The sequence below is a fragment of the Leptonychotes weddellii genome, chromosome 6 (genome assembly GCF_054177405.1).
Source record: "Leptonychotes weddellii isolate Sample4059 chromosome 6, ASM5417740v2, whole genome shotgun sequence".
NCBI lineage: Eukaryota > Metazoa > Chordata > Mammalia > Carnivora > Phocidae > Leptonychotes > Leptonychotes weddellii.
In genome coordinates this window covers 85342797-85368812 of record NC_138374.1, presented here as the reverse complement: position 1 = coordinate 85368812, position 26016 = coordinate 85342797, and the positions used below count along the sequence as shown (strand labels likewise).

The window sequence follows — 26016 nt, the reverse complement described above, 5'->3', positions numbered from 1 at the left end:
AGCATGTGCACTATGATTATAGCTACATAAAACATTCAATATAGACAATAATATACCCAGTGCATGCTGTCATGTGTGGTACTGATTAGATATTATTTTTCTTATCTCCCCTACCCAAGAGCAATTCTATAGAGTTGTGCTATTGGGTTGTTTTTTTGTTTTGTTTTGTTTACAATTAAATTGTCAATGCAAACCAAAATTTGCAGACCACAATTTGGTCTACTCTCATGGATCTACCTTTTATCCAGACAGTCATCCAATAAAAAGTTCAAATGAGCTAAAGTAGGCATATAAATGGATCTTTCATCATTCCTCTAATACTAATTAGGTGTTTATTGCTGGCTTATTACAAAAAGTACTTACAATGATTAATAAGAAAAGTAAGATATTATAAAATAAAAAAAAATTAGCTACCAGTGGAAAGAAAAAAAAACAACAAAGAATAAAATAGAGCCCATGAATGAGGCTGATAAAAAACATGTATTCTGGAATTCCAAAACATGTGGCAGGTGGGCCATTTACTTAAATTTTTTAATAGCCAAAACAATAAACAAATTTGGTTAACACAGTGGTCCATAAGATGAAAAAAGTACAAATAAACTCAAAATGCCATCTATTTAATTTTTTAGATTAAGCTATAAAATTCTAAGATTAGAAATGAAGTTATCTTCAGAACTCTCCCATAGAAAATATTGTGTGATGGGATGGATATTTTCAGCTGTGTTCTTTTAGAGGACATAGCTGTCTCTTTTTCTTAGTGGTCACACCCAAGCACAGTTCAGGTGAATTTATTCTTGAGACCAGTATGACCAGGTACAGGTAAAAGAGCCCTTGGGTGACCTGAGGTAGATTTTATCTATGCACTCTGTGGGCAAATAGAATATATGTAAAGAAATGGATGAGCTGCATACTTTTTGGAATTTTTTTTTTAGTTATCTCCTTCAGTCAAACTTAAAAATATTATTTATGGATAGTTGACATACAATGTTATAAAGTTTCAAATGCACAGCATAGTGATTCAATAATTCTATACATTGGGACACCTGGTCTCAGTTGGTTAAGTGGCCAGCTCTTGATTTCGACTCAGGTCATGATTTCAGGGTCCTGGAATCGAGCCCCGCATCTGGCTCCACGCTCAGTGGAGAGTCTGCTTGAGGATTCTCTCTCTCTCTCCCCCTTTTCCTCTGTCCCTACCCCCACTGTTGATCTCAGTCTCTCTCTAAAATAAATAAATAAATCTTTAAAAAATTGAATACATTTTTCACCACAATAAATATAGTTACCATCTGTCACCATAAAACATTATTACAATATTATTGACTATAATTCCCTATCCTGTACTTTTCATCTTCCTGACTTACCTGTTTTATAACTGGAAGTTAGTACCTCTTGAATCCCCTTCACCTATTTCTCCTATCCTTTCTGGCACCTACCAGTTCTCTGTATTTATGAGTCTGTATCTCTTGTTTGTTCTTTCTTTTAAAGATTTTATTTATTTATTTGAGAGAGCGAAAGTGAGAGAGATCACAGAGGGAGAGAGAGACACAGACTTGCCATGGAGCAGGGAGCCCGACGCAGGGCTTGATCCCAGGACCCTGAGATCATGACCTGAGCTGAAGCTTAACCGACTGAGCCACCCAGGCACCCCTCTTATTTGTTTTTTCATTTGTTTTTCTTTTTAGATTCCACATAGAAGTGAAATCATATAGTATTTGTTTTTCTCTGTCTGATTTATTTCACTTAGTATAATACCCTTTATGGCTATCTATATCACAAATGATAAGATCCCATTCTTTTTCAGGGCCGACTAATAATCCACTCTGTGTGTGTGTGTGTGTGTGTGTGTGTGTGTGTGTGTGTACGTACCCCACACCTTCTTTATCCATTCATCTATTGATGGACACCAGCTGCTTCCGTATCTTTGCTATTGTAAATTATGCTGCAATGAACATAGGGACAGAGGATGCGAATAGACGTTTTCCCAAGGAGACATATTGTTGGCCCACAGAAAGAAATGATTCTCAACATCATTAATCATCTGGTAAATGTAAATCAAAACCACAGTGAAATAATACCTCACACAGGTCCGAATGGCTAATATCAAAAGGACAAGAAATAACAAGTGTTGGTGAGGATGTGGAGAAAAGTTTAGCTTTGTATGCTGTGGTGGGAATGTAAATTGGTGCAACCGCTGCTGAAAACAGGGTGGAGTTTCCTCAAAAAATAAAAAAAAAGTATTACCATATGATCCAGAAATTCCACCATGGGTATTTACTTAAAAAAAAACAGAAACAAAAACAAAAACAAAACACCTCAAACACTAATTTGAAAAGATATATTCACCCTCAGTCAAACTTCTGATATTTGATGGTGGATTGTACTTCCTGGACTATGTGAGATAGGTTCTATATTTCACCACTCAAATATGGATCTATTAGCCTTGATAGATGCTGGAGCAGGGGCAGTGGTGAGAGTTTCTGAGGACGTGAGGAACCCCAAACTAAGATTTATTCTTATGTATGGACATCCCATCTGATGAGTTATAAGAACACCAATGGGAAGGACAATACTTCCTCTCAGAGGGTAGTTTAGATTCTGCTTTAACATACGGATTGATGGACAATGAAATTTTCTTGCATAAAGCACCATCAGAAAAATGTGAACATGAGACATTTTAAGGTGGTAACCATACCCTCACTTTGGCTTGGAAAATCTCAATGAAGCACTCTTAGAATGCCTACCTCTGAGCATTATATTTTCCAGTGGGTTCTCTAAAATAAACTATTTATGGGTTATAGCTCTGATTTATTTTGGGGTCATTATGAAATATCTGCTATGAGTAACTATTGTTTCTTTTTTGAGATAGTGGGCTTATGGTCTATTTATGTCACTTTTAGTATGTGATTTTAAATCTTCTGATCTGCCTGTGGTAGAAAGCTTCTATTTGTTTTCTTTAACAGGAAGAAATGATCCAGTTCAGCAAAAGTCAAAACAGATTTCAAGAATTTAAAGGAGTGGAGTAGTGTCATGGGAACATAACCCTGTTTTAACCCAGATAATAAAATTATGATTTGATTTGTCAAATCAAATTTTTATTGCTCTTGACCCTTGTAGTTCCTTAATACTCATGGTGTGTCTGCTATGTGTACAGAACAATATTCTGGGGAAAATGGGGGATATAGGATATGTTAGCTGGAACAAGGGGCTTATAACCCTATTTGGGAAAATAACAAATATCTTTCTGAAATGTTAGAAAGAAATACAACAGAAAAAAAGACATTCATGGATAGCTGAGGAACGACCACAGGGCAATCATCAGTTAAATTGAAAATTTAGGAACAATCAGTGCAAATGCCAACAAAACTCTGGAGACCAAAATTTGCTGAACTAGCTTCCCATCATAAAGTAAAGATTTAGCGTTGGTTCTGTATCTTGATGTGTACATCTGATGATGATTTTGAATTCCTCTGAAAAGGATTTTTTAAATACAAGAAATGTTCTAATCAAACATAGATTTTAAAAAATCAAAACAAGTAGCACTCATGGTGTGTTATTTTTGAATCACAGCATGTCATTTTCATAGCTCTTTCCACATAGTATTTGCTCCTGCTTCATGCAAGCCCTATAAAAAAGACTGGAGCAGGCGTTTTTCCTGATTTACTGATGAGAACATCAAGACCTCATAAAGTTAAGAGATTTATCTCTGGTGCAGCACTGATAATATCCTAGGAGTTTTATCAACTATATTTTTCTTTATATTGTAGAATTGCTGATAGGGTTAGGTAGAACAGATGACTTAATAGCTTTATTTTCTGTATGATATCTACAAAGTACCTTTTCAGTACCTTGTTGAGTAAATGAAGGAAAATGAAATTACCAGCTATGGCCACTGCTTATATTGACAAGCTGTCTCTTTTATTTCTTTTGTATCTGGTTATTCTGTTAATTCAGTAGACAGTTAAGTAGCTTTATGTAGTCATCATCACATTGTCAAGTGCTATGGGAGATTTATAGGACCTGTGGATATAACGTCACGTGATAAAGGAGTTTTCAGTCAATCTGGGGAAAGATCAGATGCACTCAGGAAAATGTTAAGCCACCAACCTGGAAGGCATACCATTACTTCTCAAAATGAGGGGTGGCAGGGTGCTGTATCAGTGTTCTGACGCAGGAGTGATCCAGGTGAGGTGGGACTTCAGTGAGACTTTTACTGAGAGATTAGATTCCATGAGTGGGGAGAAGTAGGGAGGCATTGAGTGGAGTGAAGCTTGATTTAGGGAACATGGAGAAATGAATTTTGGAGGGGGAGGAAGTCATATAGAAAAATTTAAATGATAGGTTGAAGAGTTGGTGTCTGTAGGTGTTAAAAAGCCGTGAAAGAAATTTGTGTTTTGCTTAATTTCTCCATGCTATGAAGGAGCAATTTTGAGATTACCATCGCAGCACTGTGATGTATTACAATCCTGGGGTGTGGCTAAAAAACTAGAGGACTGACCAAAATTTATTGTTGTTGTGTTTTATATGAGGTTTATAAAGTGCTTTTAGCATACTTTGTATTTTGGTGAATTGTGAAATCCTAAATGAAACTGCTCATCCCCTTGACTATTGCTGCCTTTTTTTATATGGCGCCAAATTTGAGGCTGAGTGGGTCTGTCATTAGGATGATGAAGCTCTCTAGGCAAGAGCTCCTTTGTCAGGGAAGGTACAGCTTGCCACCCGGGTAGGTGCTTGATTACACTTTCCATGGAAGGTTCATGTGCTGTCGACACGAAAGAGGCAGGATTTTGTGCCTAATGGTTGGCCACAGGCAAGGAGACATTGTCAAGCAGTGGCTAGATGGTGCACTGTCAGGACATCAAGCCTTGACATCATCCCTCGCCCAAGTCTTACTCTGTTCTTGTAGGATATCCTCTGATATTTTTGCCAATCCTCATAAATTGAATTACTTTAGTTTCACTAATGAGAGCTTATTTCTAACATCATTTTAATTAAACAAACTACTAATTTCACCAATGAAGAGCTATTTCTGACATTCAGTGTGCTAAATAGCAAAACCTTTGGTGTTGATCAAGATATGAATAGTTGAAAGAGATATGGATGGCTGAACTGCTTGGCCAGGTCTGAAATGTGGCCCTTTCTTATGTGATTACTAGCCAATCCCAGGAATCTGAATTCTCAATTGGGGCCAATGTCCTAAATCTACAGATACATTGTATCTTACTGTCTATGCTGAATGATAGTTTGTGAATTTCTTAGATTGATTTATTAAACACATTATGGAAATAGCAATGCCTGTCCTCAGTTAACCCTGTTTACAGTCTCAACATGGTGATTATGATATATATATAGAGAGAGAGAGATATATATATGATATATATAAAAATATATATGATATATATATATATATTGTTTTGTTTTGTTTTTAATTTGCTCTTAACCTCTACCATACTGTTACTCTCTTTGCTTTACTTTATATTGATCAAAAGCTATAGGGAAATATACCTATAAGTAAGGAAAGTGTCACAAAGAGACCTAGGGCATGCATATATTATGTGCATGCATCCTAAAATGGTTAAACATGTTATTCTGAAATCCTAATGAGCAGTTTTCCAAGGTGTTTATAAGCCTCGAAGTGGCCTCCTTTGTAAGAGTTCCACTCTGCTCCCTGGCACTAAGTCTAGTTTTGAGCCTTCTTCTCATTCTGTCCAGATTCTGTTGGTCTGCAGCTAGGAAGCACTTTCTTTGCCAGAGGATCCCTGTCCAATTCTCTTATTCTTGGCAGGTTCATTTACTTTTTCATGGTTTCAGTCCTAAACAGTTCCCAGCCTGGACCCAAGATAAGTTGGTTTCCTAGGCATTTTGTTGTTGAAGGCAAGGACACTAGTATTGTCCTGTGGGGCCCAAGTACAGCCTGTCCTTTGCCTTTGCTACAAGTGTTTAAACCGATGTTAAAGGGACATGATATTCAAATGTCTTAAAGATGCTAGTTCAGGGAGTTCTCTGATTGAATGTCTGGATTTTCTGATCTTATAATTCCTTGCAGACCCACATGGCATCTCTACCACTAAGAAAGACTTAGATTTTGCTTTAGAAAAGAAGTTAGGACAAGTATGGTCATGAAAATGAAATGACTGTGTGAAAGAATGTTTATATTATGAGTCTACATTAGATAGTATGCAATGTTATTTTAATGTTTTATATATATATATATATATACACACACACACATATGTGGGTATATATATATGTATATATATATATGATAGAAATGATGTAATAATCAAAAAAACTTCATTTTTTTCATAATTGAATTAAAATAGCTTTACATTTATTTATTTATTTATTTATTTTTCATTTTTAAATATAGCAAGATCAACTTTATACCTGGGCTGCAGTCAGCCAACCCACTCACTCACTGGATTACACAGAAGGGCAGTTTCCCAGGCGAGTCCCGTCTGTTTGGCCCCCATCGAAACCTCCTGATGAAGAACACAGGCCGAAGGATGCTGAAACAGGTGGGACCCCAGGAACAGTGCATGTTCTTCTGAAAGTGCGTAACATGAAGTACCTATACAGTGCTTACGGGGTAGTGAGTCTGCATTTCTCTTCCAAGTATTTCTTCGATTATGATCTGCAGCTATCTCAAGTAAAATCACTGGGAGTCTTGTTAAATTGTAAATTCTTATGCCCCACCTTCAGAATTTTAGGGAAGGGGACACTGGAATTATCCAGTTATTATTGTGTATACAAAAGTTTGTGAACTACCACTTCAGGAGGCCAACTGTAGCCACCACCTGAGATGATATGAGCCACATGTCCTGTGTGGACTGAGAACTCCAAAGGGAAATTTCTGTCTATTACCTTCAAAGGTGGTGTCCACCTCACTTCTCCACTCTGGCTCTCTTCCCTTACTGCTTTCCTTGTGCTTTTCTTGATCCTTTTCTTTACCTTCAGAGATAATGGGGACATAGAGATAAAAGGTTCATTAAATCTAAATTTTAAGTAATCTTTTCAAAACTGTACAGTGTTCAGATGTATTTATTCTTCTTTAAAATTTTTCTTTTTGGTTGTTTTTCTCTTTGCATCTTCTGTTGTCTTATTTTGTGTTATTGGCTGGGAAGATAGCATGAGATTAATATCAGCTTTCTATGGAGCCTGAAAGTGGGAGAACACTTTGTGTTTGTCTTAGGAATTAAGAATCGTATTTGTGTAATAATGTTTTATGAAATTTGGTTGTTTAATTCCTTTTTAAAAAAAATTTCCGGGCGCCTGGGTGGCTCAGTTGGTTAAGCATCTGACTCTTGATTTTGGCTCAGGTCATGATCTCAGGGTCATGAGATTGAGCCCCGCATTGGGCTCCACGCTCAGCAGGGAGTCTGCTTGAGATTCTTTCTCTCTCTCCCTCAGATCCTGCCCCCACTCTCTCTCTCTCAAATAAATAAATAAATCTAAAAAAAAAAAGAATTTTGATTTTTTTTCCTCATTGGTTTATAGAGAGAAAGTCATTAATCTGGATTTGTAATAAAAGAGTACAACATAAGAACATGGAGCTTTGTAACCTTGGGCAAAGTTCTTAATCCCTGTACTCAGTTTCCTAACCTGTAAAATGTCGATAAGAATAGCATCTCCTGAATAGGGCTGTTTTGAGAATTATATGAGTTAATGCATGTTAAAGCATAGAGTTAGCATTCAGAATACAATGTCAGGCTTAGTATAAGTGTTTGCTTTTGTTATCATTATTACCATTATTTGATATCTTTATTTGTTACTTCCTCATGAGTTCCCTTTAAAGCCAACAATGACCCACAGTGTTAAGGATTTTATTCTAGGCCCCTTTCCAAAGTGAATATAGTGTTTATAATCCTGTTTTTATCCAGTCTCTGAAGGGATGCATTTACCTTTCTTCTTTCTCCAGAAGCCCGGAATGGGGGCACACACCCAACCGTGCGTGTCCCCTTTTTAATGTCTGATGCTTTTGAAACACTGCTTAGTGTTCACTAGGTGGACTATACTCCCTGAAATGAACAACCCATGAAAGAGAGGAGTAAGAAACATTGTTCCATGTAGGGCTCTGAGTTTCTTGTAACACAGTACAGTTGATCAAGGGCCAAGGTGTAGAGTTCCTTAGTGCATGTATCTTCAGAAATGAAGGGGTTCTAACATGATAATACCTGAAAATAAAGCAATCACATAAATCACTTAGTTTTAAAAAGGAAAACACACAACTAAAAATATTGCTCCTGTTAAGTACACTATGTTATTCATGTTAAAAATCACTTTAACTTCTTGGTAGGAAATAGCCAGGTGTAGATATAATAGAATTGATCAGTTTCATTGAGTGCTCTCTTAACAGTTGTCCATGTCTTGTGTTTTACATCATGATTAGTGTGGTATTTTCATTTTTTTCTGCCCTAGTATGTTTTCCCCACTTTTTTGAAATACTTATATTTTCCTTTAAAATTTTAAGGCACCTTAAAAAAGTTTCAAAATATTTTATATTATTGATTTTGTATACCAGAGGAGGAGTAGATAGAAAGCTAGTGATAATCTAAATTTTAGTTTGGTAAAAGATGATCATTGGAATGGATACCAGGAACTTTGTAACTTAGTTTTCTCTTTGTTATTTGGTGTAGCCTGCAAAATGCCAGTCAAGTAATTTATAATATAGTAACTTGTATCCTTTTAAAGTATGCATTCTTGAAGAGGATGATGGAGGTAAGTAGAAAATAATTTTGTGTAGTGACTTGTTTTTCTCCAGTTGATCTGTTATAAACCTCAACAGCCATATAGCATTCTTTTGTCCAAATGATCTAATGGCATTTTCTAAACTTATCCTGCTGTGACTCTGTGGACCATTCTCCTTCTGAGAGCCATACCACCCTCTCCCTTCTAGTCAGTCAGTCAGTTTTAAGAGTGAGAATGTCAGTAATATAGCAAAAACCTTGCATGGAATCTACAGCTTTCAAATATATAGATTTGGTGCAAACTTTGATAACATAATTATTAATAGTAATAAACTCTTTGCAGTACACTTAATGATTGGTTGCTCTACCTTGTTGTGTAGTGACATCATGGTTATAAAACCAGTATTTGCAACATGTGGCTCCTTTCAATTTTAGTTTAAAGTAAAAGAGTTCAATGACTTTTTTTTCTTTTGAAGAAGAAGGATTTTTAGTTACATCTTAGAAAACTGAAAACTTGGTTTTGTTTTTGTTTTTCTGTCTTGAGGCTCATTTTCATTGTTGATTACTAATTCACATGTCCAGCTAATTCAGATTTCTCATGCATCTGACTTACATGTTTTTGTAATCCCTTCTGTAAGAGAGGCTCTTCTCCACCTTTCATATAATGGTGAAAGAACCAACCCTCCTTTGTATGGATTGGAAGTGCAGAGGTCAAGGTGAATAAAGCTTTGGTGCCTCTCCCCACCCTCTGTGGTGGTTCTTTTTTCTGGAGTCCCATGGCATTTTATTCATATCTGTATTATTCATATTACTTATGCACTATAATTTTTCTGTTTATACATATCTGTATTCCTTGGAGACTCCCAACATTTCAAGACCTTTGGGCACATAGTATATGTTTAAATATTTAAGCCAGTAAATTAAGATCTTTTGTTGAAAAAGATCTAAATAAATATCTCCTTAGCACATTCATGCAGGTGTTTGAGAGAGAGTTTTTTGTGTGTGCTGAAACAGCCCATGGACCATTTTACCAGGCTCAATACCAAATTTCAAAAGTTATTCACTGATTCAAGAAATCAAAGAGATAATTAACTTTAGTTTTCAAATTTATGGAGAATAGGGGCAGGATGTCTAGATGTGTATAAGGAATTGATCATTCTTATTGTGTCTTTGAAACATCAAGCCCCTTATCTTTCTCTGAAAATGTCAATGGCCAAGAGGAGTGATATTTAGGAAGGCAATTTGGGGACAGAAAATCCTGGAGGAAACTATGTGGAAGGAGAGGTGGTAGAAACATGGCAGAGACTTTTTATATAGAAATCCTAAAAGTCGTGGTTACATGCTGGCTGAAAGCAGTGTAACCCACCTTTGCTCCAGAAAAGGTTTGAGCAGCATATAAATATCTAAGGTATACAGAAGGATTACAAAGGAAAATAAATCAAACTGAAAGGAATTTAGGATGGAAGAATAAAATGAAGCCAGGGGTAAGGTAGCACACAAATGTATTGCAGAAGCACTTGGAATTTTCAAAGGTAGTTGGAAATTTTTCCTCAGGTTTAAAGCAAAGAGGGAAATGGGGACAATTCTATAATCATCCCCTGTGTCCATGAGGTTAAAAGCAAAAGTGTTTCAGAGAAGCCCTTTTCTGGCCTTCTATATAAAAAAATAAGTGTTTCTGATGGTTCCTAATAAGATTCTGTGTGATGCAATGCAAACAGTATCATCAACTCATTTCCAGATGTAGCTGAATGCTTTAACAAATATTCAGTTGGGGTAATGAAGAAATTCTATAAGGAACCCAGGAAGAGTTTGATAGTGTTCTATTTCTCAGCTTCCCACGTGGGCAAGGGATAAAATGTGCTAGAAAAGACTGAAAGATTGACCATGTCTCCTATAGATGATAATAATAATAATAATAATAATAATAATAATAATAATATAATAATAATAAATTCTTCTTCTTCTTTTTTGTAATTTTGGCTTTCATTTCTCTCTCATATATGCAAGCTAAAGCTTGTGTGTCCATATCCTTTGTTAGCAATGAGGGGCATATCCATACTGTGAGATAATCAAATAAGCAGATCATAGGGTTGGGACCTTTTAGGAAAATTACATGTTTAACTCTATCTTCATTTATGGAAGGACATGGTATACCAGAATTAAAAACATCTCCCATAAGTCATACTATTTAAATAAAGTTTAATAAGTTCTCTCTCAATTAAATTGACTAGACTTGAATCAAATTGATGTATATATCATTAGAGAAACTGTATTTTAATAATTTTATGTAAGTGCCTTTTTACTTACAGTGTAAAACTGTTTGGAGACTGCTCAATTCATTTTTAAAAGGCATGCTTTATATGCTTTAAAAGGGTGATTTAATTTATTTTCCATTCATAGCAGGGAGGCATATCCTACTTATTTCCTTTCTCCCTATAAATGTAAAACTCATCCAAGTATGTTTTGTTTTACAAGTCATAGGCTTATTTTGTGATGATAAAGAAGAGTTCATCTCTGAAACATGTTTGGAATTGTGAGGAGCCCAGAATTTTAGATTATCAATTATTGAGGACACTTAAAGTTTTGTCAGGAATGTTCTTTCTCCTACTTTGCTTCACAGTGATGTTTGTTTTGTTTTGGTTTTAAAAACAGTCTAGTTTCTGAATTCTTAAAAAGGGAGAGAGAAGGAGTTGGCAGTTTTAAATGTACCTTTGAGAGAGCTCTCACTGGGTTACTCTTTAAAAACAACCATCCTGGTTGATGAATATGTAATGGGAACTGTCAGTTCTAGAGCTGAGTGGAAGGCAATTCCGGAAAGCCCCTGGATGCTGGAAGATGAGAGTGTTGGTAACAAGTGTCATGGGAGTTTGTACCTGAGGTGATCATTCTAAGAATGTTAGAACTAAGTGGATTTCTCAAATTCACTTGCCCAGTGACCCTAGCCTTGAGCAGATACTCAGAAACCAGCTTACTTATCATTTGCTGCAAACATGCCATTTTCTCTTTAATCACACCACTCTGTGCCATATCTCATGCTTCTCTTTATTCTCTCCCTCCTATCCCTTCTTTGGATTTTTTTTTCTTATTTACCTTCTCCTTAATTTTTACTTTTCTCTTAGTTTTCTTCATTTTACCTTTTGTTTTTGCAGTACAGTTACTCTGTACATCTTTTTCATCTTAAAATCTTGACACTCTAGAACTCCTATGCTTCAGTTTATGATTTTGAAGAGAGCATTTTGCCATAAATTTCTCTTAGATGTTTTCTCTTACACTGATTCAAAGAAATAAGTATAGTGGAAGAGGGGGGTGGGAGAATTAATTCATTTCAGGCACCATTTATAATTCAACAGAGGGAAACTAAAAGTTTGGGAGGAGGGGGATTCCAAAAAGTGACTGAGTGTCTTTCTAGTTCATTGTTCTGGTAAACTGTATGCATTCTTCTTTGTAGAGAATATCTTCATTTATTGAAGGACATGGTATACTAGAATTAAAAACATCTCCCATAAATCATACTATTTAAATAAAGTTTAATAAGTTCTCTTATTAAAGAGAACACAGATTGCTTTTTAGGGTAGGTCACCAGGCCTAGGGCTATAGGGGAAATGCTAAGAAACACTGTGTGTATTTCTAATGCAAAGAACTGTTGATGTTCCGCTGGGAGATCCTTTGGATTCTCCCTGCACTATCTAAATAGAAAGAAGAGGAAGAAAAGTGTTCTCCATCAATACAAAGCCCCAGGACCTTATCTAGAGTCTATTGTGTTTGGGGATTTGGAGGTAACTAAAACCAAAAGTGTTCCAGGGTTTGGATTTGCTAATATTAACTGCTGGTTGGCTTTGACGTTAGGATGTTTATTCAAAAGTGGCTAACTCTGCTGTTAAGGTCAGAGTAGAGATTTGTCGGTATAAGAAAGAAGAATCCCTTTTCGATTACCTCAACGAAGTCGAATACTTGTCTGGGAAAATGCTTGTGTTTTAAGGCCACTTGTTAATATTCTATTGCCACAGTGACATCTGTTGGTAAGTGACTACTTCATGCTCTTCTCAAGGATTTTTGTTTTGAGACATACACCTTAAGCCGAGCTGCAGGAAGTAGCTAAAGACAAAGGGATATCTTTGCCCCTTATGAAATCCTTACTCCTCTTTTCCCTTTCCCAGGATGCCCCCTTTCATGGTTTGATTATTCTTTTGATCACTCCTTCTATTCACTCCTACAATGACTCAGCAAATATTTTAAGCACCTACTGTGTGCCAGACACTATTCTAGATGCTAGGGATATAAGGGGGAAAAAGGACAAAAATCCCTGCCTTATGTTCTAGTAGAGTAAGAGAATTAAAATTAGGAGGCAAACAAGTGAATTATGTAGTATATTATGTGATGTTCCATGTTACAAAGAAAGTAAGAGACAGGGAATGAGGAGTGCTAGCAGTGGGTGGGATTGCCACTTTATTAAAAAGAGTGCCGAAGTCTGGAACAAAGCCCTAGGGAAGGGGCAAGGCAGGGGGGATATGCAGAGACCCTGTGGAGGGAACATGGCAGCATGTTAAAGGGTAGCAAGAAGGCCAGTGTGGACACAGCCCAGTGAGCAGGTGGGGAAAGGCAGAGGTGGTCAGAGAGGTCAGGGACTGTGGACAGATGAAAGAAGGTCATTGGGCCTGTGCAGAGACTGTGCTTTAATCTCAGTGAAATGGAAACTTTCAGTGTAGTTTAACATATAAAATTTAAGTGATGGGCACCTTTTATTTTTCTATAGCATTGTCACATGTATCAACTAAAATGCTGCTAAAATAGGAATTAAATTATCCTCAAGAGTGACTGTTATTTCTTGTCAAGTGTCTGGTCTTCATGCCAGTTGGGGGTGGGGAGCGGTATGACAGGAGACAAGCTCTAGTCTTCAGCTTCCCACCAATTGCTTATATTATGTGCCTCTGATTTCTCAGCTGTAAAAAGTGAACAGTAGACATGAGGAGTTGTTCTCAGACAGAACAGTTGTTTTCAGTTCTCCGTGGAGCACTGGGGATTTCTGAAGGCCCTTTTGTTTTTATTTTCTGTTTTTAAACTTTCATGCAAGCTTCACTTAGAAGAAATTTGTCCCTTAGCTTAAAAAATAATCCTGGAATTGGTTATCCCTTAGGTTTTCCAGCAGGAATTTGCAGTCTCATAGACTCTTAAGTGACAAAGGGAGGAACGAAATCCCTTTAGAACCCCTTATTACTAATGCCTCTTGGTGGTAGTGGAATTAGAAGGTAATTTGTCAATAGTCAGATAAGACAATTGAATTCTGTCTTTCAAGGTTGGTGAGTTGGCTTCTTTCATTGTGCAGACTTTAGCTAAGTGAAAAATAAAATAAGTGAATGTTTCAATAGGTACTTCCTGGCACAAAAAAGAAGCTGGCAATTGCGAACAATAATGATTGATGTGTCAAGAAGGACATGAGGCTATTCAATTTTAAAAATAATGACGTGAGTGTTCGTCATTATATGTGTTATATATACTGAAAAGTAGTCATGTCCTTTCTAATACAGAAGTATAATTGGAAGATAAATGGGATGTTTTTGGTACTTCTGGTTAAAGATATGTTTTAGTTAGTTTTGTTTTCTGGGTGAGGAAATGGGAGAAATTTTCTTCTTTAAGATACTGACTATCTTCTTCTTTTCCAAACCAGAATCTCAGTCTGCTGTTCTGGAAACTCCAAAAAAATGTTCAGATGCTGTTCAGCGGGTAAGAAGAGCTTATTAGGATGTCGAATCCTACTCTCTTTCTTTCTTACTTTCTCTCTTACTTGTCTTAAAATTGTGACAGACTCTGATTTATTTTTTCATCTGCCAGCTAGCTTAGGTCGCCCTTATTTCTCCAAGCCTTTAGGGGAATGCAGTCATGTGGAAGGGGATGTTTTCTTCCATTTAGGCTTTGCAAAGAAAATCAACTATCATTCTATATCTGGCCAAAGAGTTGGGCCTGACAGCAGCTGGTTCCAGCAGGAAATGGCGGCCATTCCAGATGTCACGTGGAGATGTGCCTGGCTGAACTACCAGTCACATGGATACGAGTTTAAAAAAAAAATGCCACAGATTTTCTAAAATCAAATCATATTCTTAAGTTGCTTTGGTGGATGAAACACTAGTGTCTGTTTAATTTCCACAGAAACCTTTATATGGTTACTAAAAAAGCCAAATTTTATGTGTTTTTTCTTATGTCAAAATACTAGTAAAGAAAAAAAGACTGCAAGAAAGGAAAAACTTATATGGAGTAGTAATTGTGGATAGCAGTTGTTCTTTTGGATACAAAACCACTTTTTTAAAATGTATTTATACTTTCTCCCAACAAATCTTTAGAAAATCGCTTAGTATTAGAAACTGTCAGTAAGAAGAGTCTGTCCTCCAGTGTGGTCTAGTAGAAGAAAAGACTCTCATCAGGTTCTAGGCCCAGCTCGGTTTCTGGTTAGTATGTAACAACATACTAAGCTATCTGGGACATAGTATTTTTCTCTGTAAAATTAAAGAATTTGATGGTTTTTTGAGAACTTTCCCAAGTTAAAAAATGGCTTCCCCTTTAAAAAGCGGCAGTCCTGCAGCGTACATGAAAAGTTGTGCTCCCCCTGGAGGAGAAGTGAGGGTATAACATTGGTCAAGAACTTTATTTTAAAACTTACTCATACTTAAGAAAAATACAGCTATAAAGTTATTACAATATTACTGACACCTACACTATACTTTTCATCCCTATGACTTATTTATTTTATTACTGGAAGTTTGTACCTCTTAATCCCCTTCACCTATCTTACCTATCTGAAACTAAGATGTCAACTATACTTCAATTAAAAAAATTAATAATTGGGGTGTCTGGGTGGCTCAGTTGGTTAAGCATCTGACTCTTGATTTCAGCTCAGGTCATGATCTCAGAGTCCTGAAATTAAGGTGGGGCTTGGAGCCTGCTTAAGACTCTCTCTCTCTCCCTCTGTGCCATCCCACCCTGTGTGCGCTCTCTCTCTCAATTAAAATAATAATAATAATAATTCAAAAATGTAGATACATTCGCCGTTATTTTAACATTAAGAACACTCTTAAGGGTAGTGTCATAAAACATGTTCTCCTAGTTTTTTGTCAGAGCAGAGACCTACATGAGGCCAGGGCACTTGGAGATGGGGAGATGGTTGGTGTTCTCAGCTGATGGTTATTTAATTAACTGTGTAATGATTAGCCAGCAGTATTGAGATGAAGAAAGATAAAAAGAGGTAAAGTGAAATAAATTCAGAAATAATTAAGAAAAACAGTGCCCTCAAAATATCCTCTCATTTTTTTACAGGCTTTTTTTTTTTGAGGCATGATTAAGTTGTGATCTGAGATAATATATTAGATTTTTCTAAATTCTTATTTCCAGGGCATATGTTACTGAATTTTTGTTATATATGATAATGCCAAAGAAAGCCTCAACAAAACATAATCTGTACTATCAAAAATGATAAACATGTGCAACATTGCTCTATATATTAAGACTCAAGATATCCATGTGTGTACAATTACAGTGATTTTTCTATTTCTCTTGAACTGTGAACCATGGTAAAATATATTATAATAAGCAGAAAACCTGATGCACTGGGTGATTTACAAATGCTTGATGTTACAGCTTTGGAAACTCAAGGGTGAATTAGATTGGTTTAAATTTCACATCTTCTTTCCTTGTTGCCAGTGAACTCTCTAGAAGACAGAAAATACAATTAATTGAGAGGAAACAATATTTGGAAGCAATTGAGGTTAAGTCCTCAACAATGACATCGCTTACTTTCTTTGTCATAAGTTTACTTATGGATTGGTTCTTTTCTTAGATATGCGTATGTTTCATAAGTGCTTAAAGTAACTGGCCATCAAAGGGATACAGGAAACTAGAATTAATTACCAATCTACTGTGCACGTACTCTTTTACTGTATTATCTTATGCAATTCTTACAATAGTCCTTTAAAGTAACTATTATAATTCATATTTAACTGATACAGAAAAAGATGTTTATAGTAGTTCACTTGCTTACAGTCACAAAATTAAGAAAGGGTTAAGAGCCAGGATTTGAATATAGGTCTCTTTGATTTTATACCTCATATTCGCTACACTATGATAAAATATACTTTTACGTGAGGAATTGCCCTATGGCTATTGCCAAAATCATTAGATTGGTGGATGAGAAGTTTCTTTTCAAAGTTATTCTATTGTATTTAAACTCTATCATTTGTAAGGGTCAAATGTCAAGATATGTTTCAGAGAGACTCATTAGCTTACCTGTACATTTTTAAGTTTTAGTATAACTTTGGTATGCTAAACTGTGCCAATTTTGCTAACTTCAGTGTTTCACTGCTCTTTAAAAAGAAAAAAAAACCTTACAATTTTCATGTAAAGCACCTTGCTTTTTTCTTCTTAGTCACTAGATGGCAGTTCTGTATCTCTATAAATTACCACTACGGAAGGAAATGCGAGGTTTTAAGCCAGATTCTTCTGTATGAATGATGAACAGAAGAGGGTTTCTTGTCCATTGCAGGCTGCCTGCATTATTCTGTGGGGGTAATGCGAGATCTCTAGGACTGCTTAGTCAGAGGCATGGAGCAGGGTTGGAAAGCGCCCTCTAAGTTTTTCTTCAGATGTGAGTTCAGGCACCTGTTCTCTCAATCTGAGCATACTGGAATTTATTGAATGAGTTTTGACTTTTACTCTCTCCCTGTAGTTAATAATTCCGAGAGCTCCATATCCCTAGAAAGAAACCCATGACTCATAAGGCCTTTTCTCAACTAAAAGGAGGTAAAGGCTGTGGTGTTGCCAGAGAATCTGATGCTTAAAGCAAATACAGCTGACATTCAAGCAAAAAGAAAGAGCTATGGCTTTCTCCCTGAGGGCTTTTATTGATGGCCCTATGGAATTAGAAGGTTTTCAGATAAAACTACATTATTTAGGACCTCATTTATTGATTATTTATTTTCAAGTGACACACTCTGAAAATCTGCTATGTCGAAAGGATTATTTCAAAGAACTGTAATAGGATTCTCTTTCAATTCTATTTTATATTTTTTGGTATTTGAGATACTGAACTGTAAACCTTTCATATTCTGCAATATATAATTATCTCTAAAAATGTTTGTTCCTATGTTAAAGATTAATATACAATAGCAAAATGGTTACTGCCAAATTTTTAAGTTATTTTTTGCTTTTGAAATTATAGTTGACCCTTGAACTACACGGGTTTGAACTGTGCAGGTTCATTTATATGTGGATTTTGTTCCCAAAAATACAGTACTATAAATGTATTTTCTCTTCCTTATGATTTTCCTAATAATATTTTCTTTTTTCTAGCTTAGTTTATGGTAAGAATGCAGTATATAACGCATATGACATACAAAATATGTGTTAATCAGCTGTTTATGTTATGGCTAAGGCTTCCAGTCTATAGGTAGTTAAGTTTAGGGGGAGTCAAAAGTAATACACGGATTTTTGACTTTGTGGGTGGTTGGTGCTTCTAACTCTCATGCTGGTCAAGAGTAAACTGTACATATAAAATTGTATTTTGAAGCATTTTCCTAAAACTCCTCGCACCTTTCTAATGCAAATGGACTAGATGAAAGGTACATAGAATAAAATTTGATCTTTTAAAAATTTAAGCTTTGGGTAAGAATTGATAATATCAGGCAAACGAAAGTAGTCTCTCTACACATTATGGTTTTTATTAATTGTGAATAGCCACATCTATTACAAAGTCCTGGATAATAAAAAGAAATTAAACAGTATCAGGACTCTTACCCCATATGTTGGATTATTTATATGTAAATAAATTCTCAAAGGTCAGCAAAATGCTTATGACTTGAGATGACTGGCAAAATCTTATCTCAGTCCAATTTTAACCTCCTTTGAATACAAACTCTTCTCTTAGGATCCTGCTCTGATCAGCTCCTGGGTCCCCTTGATGCCTAATTTGATTGCAAACTTATTTGAGGAATTAAATATTCTTTCCCATTGGTTCTCCTTAAAGTGTCTGTTATAGTGCTCTTCATACAATAACCACTCAGTACAATTTATTATTAGTTTCAGAAACATCTTTATTTGGGGACAAATCAAGGAAACAGATGTGAGTAATTGCGAGGTAGCCTAGTTGATGGTGCTTGAGGGATTACTCACATGTGTCTTGCCATCGAAAAGTTTAGAGAATAAAAGAAGTATTGGTCAGATCAAAAGAAAGGTGTGGGGTGACTATAATTCTAAAAGGTAATGATGAAGACTTACAAAAACAAGAAGCCACTTGAATTTTGTTGGAACATATCACACACATCAAAGGGTTGGAAAAACATTGTTTAATGTAAGTTCCTTCTAAACTCTATGGCAAAAAGCAGTATGAATTTCCATGGTTATTAAAAACCTACAAAATGATGATTTACAAGACAAGTAAACAACTAAAATATAAACCAGGGTAAGAAAAATAGGGGTTAAAGGAGAGAGGGAGAGAGATGGCTGAGGGAAGAAAACATGAGTCAATCTAGTCATCCTTGAAGTTTACCTCAGACTGATCATTCTTAGGTGTTTCACAAACACTTCGACCCAGTGAGTCTAGGGAGGGGCAGAGTGAGAGGTGGTTGGGAAGGGTAGAGACGCAGGACACCCTGGTGGAGGCACTGACATTGAAAATGGGTAGCATTTGGGCAAGGTATTTACCAGAATATGTTAAGGGGAAGAAAGGATTTTTCTGGAAAATATATTTTCATTTTGTGGAAACCCCCTACTAGCTCAGAGAAAAATTTAGACATTTTAACTCCAGAAATAAAGAGAAAAGAGAAACTGTTCTGTTAATTTTAAGAATGAAAAGCAGTTAGCATCTGGAAAACAGTTAAAATTTGAGATGAGAATGTGAGGAAAGAATTAGATATTACACTTTGTTTTCACTTTTCTCTAGGGCAGTAGGGCTGGGAGGTGAAATGAAGTTATATCTTTGTTCTGTTGAGTGTCAGATGGTATAAAAGTCATTTGTGCCAGACAACACTGTTGATGTCCTAGAGAGAATGACAAATTGTCCAAGCAGCTGATCTGAAAGAATAGCTGAGCCGATAAAAGTTCTTAACTTATAATGGTTGCTTATCCTTTATTGGACATCTGTTGAAGTACTATGTATAAGGTATTTGTGGTAGGTATTGAAGGAAATACAAATGGCTATAAGGTCCCAGGCTCTTCTGTATACAGGAAATGATTTGTAAGATGTAATGTGATTCTGCTGAGGTGTTTAATATAATGTATTGCAGAACTTAAAAAAAAGGAATATTGTTGAGAAATTGTAATTAAGGACAACTTCTTAGGAAGGGTGCAACTAGTGATCATTTTTGGACAGTTGGAGGGAAGGAGAGTGAGAATTTCAGATGAGAAAAGAGAATAAAGGCATAAGAGTGAAAGTGAATGTGGCATTTTGGCAGGGGGCTTGGGGGAGGACATGATAGGCACAGTAGTCCAGGTGACCAGTTGATGTTAAGAGGTGGCTCAGTTTACTCCTCCAGCAACCCAGCTTTGCTTTCCACCTCCTGGGCCTCTGCCTGTGGCCCAGTCTTATCTGGAGTGCTGGGATAGTCCCCAACAGGGCTCTGTACTTCCTCTCTTAATCCCCTCTAATCTTTCCTCCACAATGCCTTGAGTGATCTTTCTAAAATCCAAATTTACTTATGTCTGATATCTGCTAAGACTCATTTAATGACTGTTCCTAGCATTTGAGAAAAAATTCAGACTCCTGAGTTTGACATACAGGCTTTTCCTTGCCATCCTCCATCTTTAGCCTTACCACCAACTGTTTCCTATGTTTGGTTTGTTCCGGTCTTAAAAAAATGCCCTAGTTTTCTGAAAAATAACCTAATATTAGGATCCTTCATATCTGTCTTTTAATATGTTTCTTTGGTACTCCTACCCCCCCCCTTTAAAATCTAGTTAATTCCTGTTTCTGAATCTAAACTCATGTTAAACTTTACTTCCACTTAGACACTTTCCCTGAGACTTCAATCTGGAGAGTCCTTTTGGCATCCCTACTCTGGGACCCCCTATACTTATCTTGCTTTTCTGTAATGGTTGAATTATGCATGTCTCATAGACAGTTGAGCTCCTTAAAACCAAGACTGTCCTTATTTTCTTTGTCCCTCCTGTATCTAACATAGCACCTGACATTTTTTAGGAGCTCGGAAAATGTTTGATGAATGGCTAATTAGTAGGAGACCACACTGACTAGAGCAGAGGGTGCTTATTGGGGAGTGATAGAAAATTTGCCTCTATTCATATATGGTGATTGAGGATATGGACTTTGGACCAGTTTCCCTGGGCATAAATACCACTTATTCTTTTAACTGGCAAATCTGAGCACAGTATTTTACTTTCTGTGCCTTAGTTTCCTCATCTATAAAGTTTTATCATAAGGGGCTTTGTGAGATTTAAATGCATTAATTTAAGTGCGTTCATTTAAAAGCATTAATTTATGTGCTCCTGGAACATAATAGGCCCTCAAAATGTTAGCTGTTATTATTATTGTTGTTATATCTGGTTTTGAAAGTTGCTTTCATAATTTAGTTGATCCTCATTATTCATAGATTCTGTATTTGCAGAATACATATCCACAATGTTTGTAGCCCTAAAATCAATACTCATAGGGCTTTCATGTTCATTGGTAGACATGCACAAAACAGGGAGCAATTTGAGTTGCCCTACATGCACTTTCCCAGCTGAGGTGGAACAAGGTGACACTCTGCCTTTTTGTTTCAGCTCATACTATAAACAAATATCCTTTTTGCAATCCGTTTAGTGCCATATTTTTTTTTTGCCTCTTTGTGCTTTTTGTTGGTCTCACTGCTTAAAATGGCCCCCTGGGCATAGTACTGCAGGGCTGTCTAGTGTTCCCACGCGCGGGAAGTGTGACTTGCCTCACCGAGACAATGCATGTATTAGATGTGCTTCATTCAGACAAGAGTTATAATGCTATCGTGTGAGTACAATGGCAATAAATCCATAATATATATTACATGAGATGACTTTAAACAGAAATGTAGAGAAAACAAGGTTATGTAGCGATCAGTTGATGAAAATGTGGCCAAAGGCTTGTAGGAACCTAACTCTGTGTTTTCCTTAGGATCCATGGTTGAATGTTCACTAATTCATTATTCACTTTATAGAGTATAACAACTATGAATAATGATAATTGACTGTATCTATGTAATCCTCACAGTATCCCTTTGCAGTAGGGCAGGGTACGTAGTAGGATATCTACTTTTTACAAGCTATGAAAGACCTTATGAACCAAGTAGAGAATTTAAAATGTCTTATGCTTAGCATATGAACATAAGAGCCATAAGTTTTTGAGCAAGAAAGCACACGAGTTGACGTACAATTACCTGGTACAATTACCTGGCAAGAGAATGTAGAATTAATAGGAGGAGGGTAAGTAGAGCCAGGAAGGAGGACCAGTTATTAAACTCTTCATGTATCCCCACTGTCAGGTAAGGAGGATCTGGACTAAGGTGCTATTCTGATAAAAGGGAAGGCAGCAGCCAAAGGTTGAAACAGTAGTTAGCCAAAGGTAACCATATCTAGCGTATACATTGACTGTAGTTCTCAAAGTGTGGTCCTTGGGCCAGCAGCATTAGCATTACTTGGCAACTGGTCAGAAATGAAAATTCCCAGGCCCTGCTCCAGACCTACTGAATTGGAAACTCTGAGGGTAAGAACTAGCAATTTGTGTTTTAACAAGTCCTCTGTGTGATTCTGGTACACATTATGAGCCCAATGGATTAGAAAAAGTGATTGAAGGATATTACTACGCCTAGACGAACTGCAAGACAGGGAGTTAATATTTCTTTGGAAATCAGTGCATTTTAAATTTAAGGAAAATATAGTGTAATGAAAAAGCAATGATAGCTAAGCAGTCACAATATGGAAGTGAAGTATTGATGGGAGAGGAAAACTTGGAAATAATCACATAGAGATCAAGACTAAAGACGTAAAAATTGATGTTCTCTCCCAGCATATATAGAGAGGATAGTGGGCTAAGGACAAAGTCTTCGGAGTTACTGTAGATTTGGTACATTACGCCCCCAAAAAAATCCAAAGGAGGGAACAGAGAAAAAGAAATGGGAAGGAGAGAGTATAAAATTATAGACAATAAGAACAGGAGGGATTACTGGGACAGCAATTGGGGGAGAACAGCAGGGTCGAAAGGCAGCCCTACCACTCTGGCTAACGTTTCTAATCCATCCCATTTGATTTCTTCCAAGCTTTGCTTTTTATGAAGTCTTTGATGTTGGAGATTAGTTGGGTGTTAAGGAAGGAAGGTGGTGAGGAGGTGGAAAACTGAGTTGCACTTTATAACCACAGAGCATTAATGAAAATGAAACTATAATAAAATAATGTTTTTCTTCCTTGTGCTGTTTGGGACTATATTGCTTTAGAGTATGATCCAGAATGTTGCCACAACTCTAGCTCAAATAACTAGAGAGAAAATTAAGAGATGTAGGGGAACCAAAAAGGCAGGTTCTTTTTGCTGTTTCTTTCTCTTTTTCCTGACCCCCTTTCCCAAACATGTTTATTACTTCTACTTTGGTTATTCACTAATGATGTTGACATTCCATTGATCAAATTGTTATCAACTATTGCAATAAAGAGATGTTAAAAGGAATACAGCCAATTATGAGTTCTAACTAATCCCTCTCCCTCACATTTCTCATCTATGCAATGAAGGGATTGGAAGAGATTGTCATCCATTCCAGTTTGACAGTAGGATAATTTCACTAGTTCATCTTTTCATTGTAAGGATTCCAGAGGTGCCATTTTAGCTCTCTGTGTGTGAAGCTCTTCTTTTCCATAATATGTTCTTCTTTAAGAAGACCTAGGTAAGTTATTTTCTACTTACCATATGTTCTGATATTCCCTCCTTTCTTGAAATTCCTTTTCAAACTGGAAATTGATGGTACTTTATTTTTGTCCATAATCTTATCTATTTAAAACCTGGATTTGCTTTCCTGTAGAATCATCTATAGCATATGTTGGCTTATTGTAAATCTGGAATGCCATTGGTTTGTTCAAAAACCTTAGAATGTTGTTTAGAATTTAGATCATGACAAATAGAGAATTTATATGCTTCTGTGAAGAGTAGGATTTATATTTTACAGATGTCCAGAGTTATCCTAACTTGGCAGTAACATGGCCTTAGAATTTAGCAGAACTTGAAAATCTGAATATGATAGAAAATAAACTACATATCTCATATTAACACTTACAAAATAAATTATCACAGTATTAACTTACCAATAGCTGTTTTTATATTCCAGGCTCTGAAAGTATCTTGCTTACATTATAAATATCATAAAGTTTCAAAGACAAAGCAAATTAACTTTTCAGCAAAAGCTTTACTTGAGTGTATCTTGGCTTCCTTTTTGACAGTTTTAGCCTTAATGTTACATTAATGTTTCTTTTTCTGGGAATCAGATAATCTTGTAATTGGAAAAAAATTTTGGTGAACATTTTATTTTTTAATGGAAACTTGTATTTTGTGATATGCAAGTGTTCAAACAATTTATAAGAACTAACCATCACCACCCACATAAAAGATTATACAGGAATGGAAGAATTTTGGCTGGTGTATTGTATATAATTGTTCAGCCAAAGTGGATGGCAGACTTTACTACTTATAATGATTTAGGGGATTGAAGTAATATTTTAAAATACAAACAATCTCAACATTGGTAATATATAAGGTATATTGGATACTGTTTTGAATAACTAAAATAGATTTGTTATCTTTCTTCCATTTGTAGGGATGTACCCATTATTTTGATTCTGTGCAAAATTATAAAGATTACTTTTATTCTCCTCTCCTTTTAAAAAATTTGTTTATTTTAACTTTTAATAGTGAGAACCATTAGCATTGGATAAACTGTCACACAATTACTGGAAATGCTGTCTTTTTGAAAAGTGTAGAAGTCTAAAGATAATAGAAAGTACGTTTTACCACTGTCAAATCCTTTGAGGATCTGATAGGCCTCTATCTAGTTATACCCCTAAAGAGATGGAAGATTAAGTACCAGGCACAGGACACAAGGAACAGGCTCTCAACTTGAGGGCCTTCCATGGACCACAGAGTGCCTGGCAGGCTCTTAGAGATTAAATCTGAGCTTTGTGGGTGGGCCCTGACAGGACTTTTGTTCAAATGGCCAGAGAATAGAGAGTATTTTTTTTTCTTGATAATGACTATTATTTACCATATAAATTTCTTTAATAATCTTTGAAAAAAATGAAAAATATACCCAAATAGAAACCAGCTCTTAACTGCTGATCGGCAACATAGCCTTGGCTGAATAGCTCTATAGAACGTCTCAGCTGACGGAATTGGTACTCTCTGAGAGCCAGCCAGCCCTCTACTGATAGCCCTGGATAAGGAAGGTCAGATAAGATTCTTTTAAGACTCTCAGCTGAATTCAGAACCAAAAATCTTACATACATTTGGCTACTCTGTGAGAATAGATGGCTGACCTTATTTTATGGGTTAATCAGTTAATGTTTGAGATGAGCTTAATTGCTGCTTCCTGGAATGGAGAAGGAGGATTGTAACATTGATTTGGGCTGGGATTTTGAAGGTAAAGATCGGGTCATAGAGGGGAATCAGGATTTCAGCAAATTGTTTTTTTGTTCTCTCTACATTGGGATTAATGTAAGAAGCACACAATCTCTCACTCCAACTTTTTTCCATGTCCTCTATCTGTAATAATTATCTCTACACAACAATTCTCTGCACAAATGTCAGCCTTTTGTCTTTGCAGTCTGTTTACTCTCTGTAAATTCATTGACTTCGCCACCTTCCTGGCACCACAAGCCTAGCATCGCTATATTTACTGCAAAGTCAGTTTTGGAGTTTTGTTCTCTTGTCTGTTTCCTCTGCCACTTCCCTGTTCTAGTTCTGATTGTATCTGACATTTGAAGACCTGTGAAGCTTATGAAGTGTGTCACTCCCTTATTTTCTCATCTTTTTCTTATCTGAGTGCCCTCAATGATCACTTTGTTTAAAAAATAAGTAAAATACATAACAGAACAATATAGTCTAATAAAATTGACCACTTGCAAAATTAGGTCCAACCCCAAATCTATCCCCCCTTAACTTGGACCATCTGTTATTATCTCCCAAGCTTTAGTTTTGGCATGTGTCAGTTTATCAAGTTTGTGGATGTTTTAAGCCACATGATACAAATACAGTGTAAGGTGAAATTGCTAATCTTGCAGAAGGTGTAGAATTTCCTGAAATCAGGGAAGGTGATGGAGAACCTGAATCACATGAAGTGATTGATTCATGAGT

At 36.2% G+C, this 26016-nt stretch overlaps 1 protein-coding gene across 1 annotated transcript in view; it reads left to right on the top strand.

Moving 5' to 3' along the window:
* Positions 1 to 26016, top strand: part of LOC145722084 (formin-2-like) — a gene marked incomplete at its 3' end in the record, with an annotated part of 48834 nt that overhangs the window by 17176 nt on the left and 5642 nt on the right. Inside the window, exons 2-4 of the mRNA XM_081823180.1 lie at positions 6044 to 6108; positions 6368 to 6515; positions 14350 to 14405. Coding sequence (XP_081679306.1) covers positions 6044 to 6108; positions 6368 to 6515; positions 14350 to 14405 — 269 coding nt within the window. The remainder of the gene's footprint in view (positions 1 to 6043; positions 6109 to 6367; positions 6516 to 14349; positions 14406 to 26016) is intronic.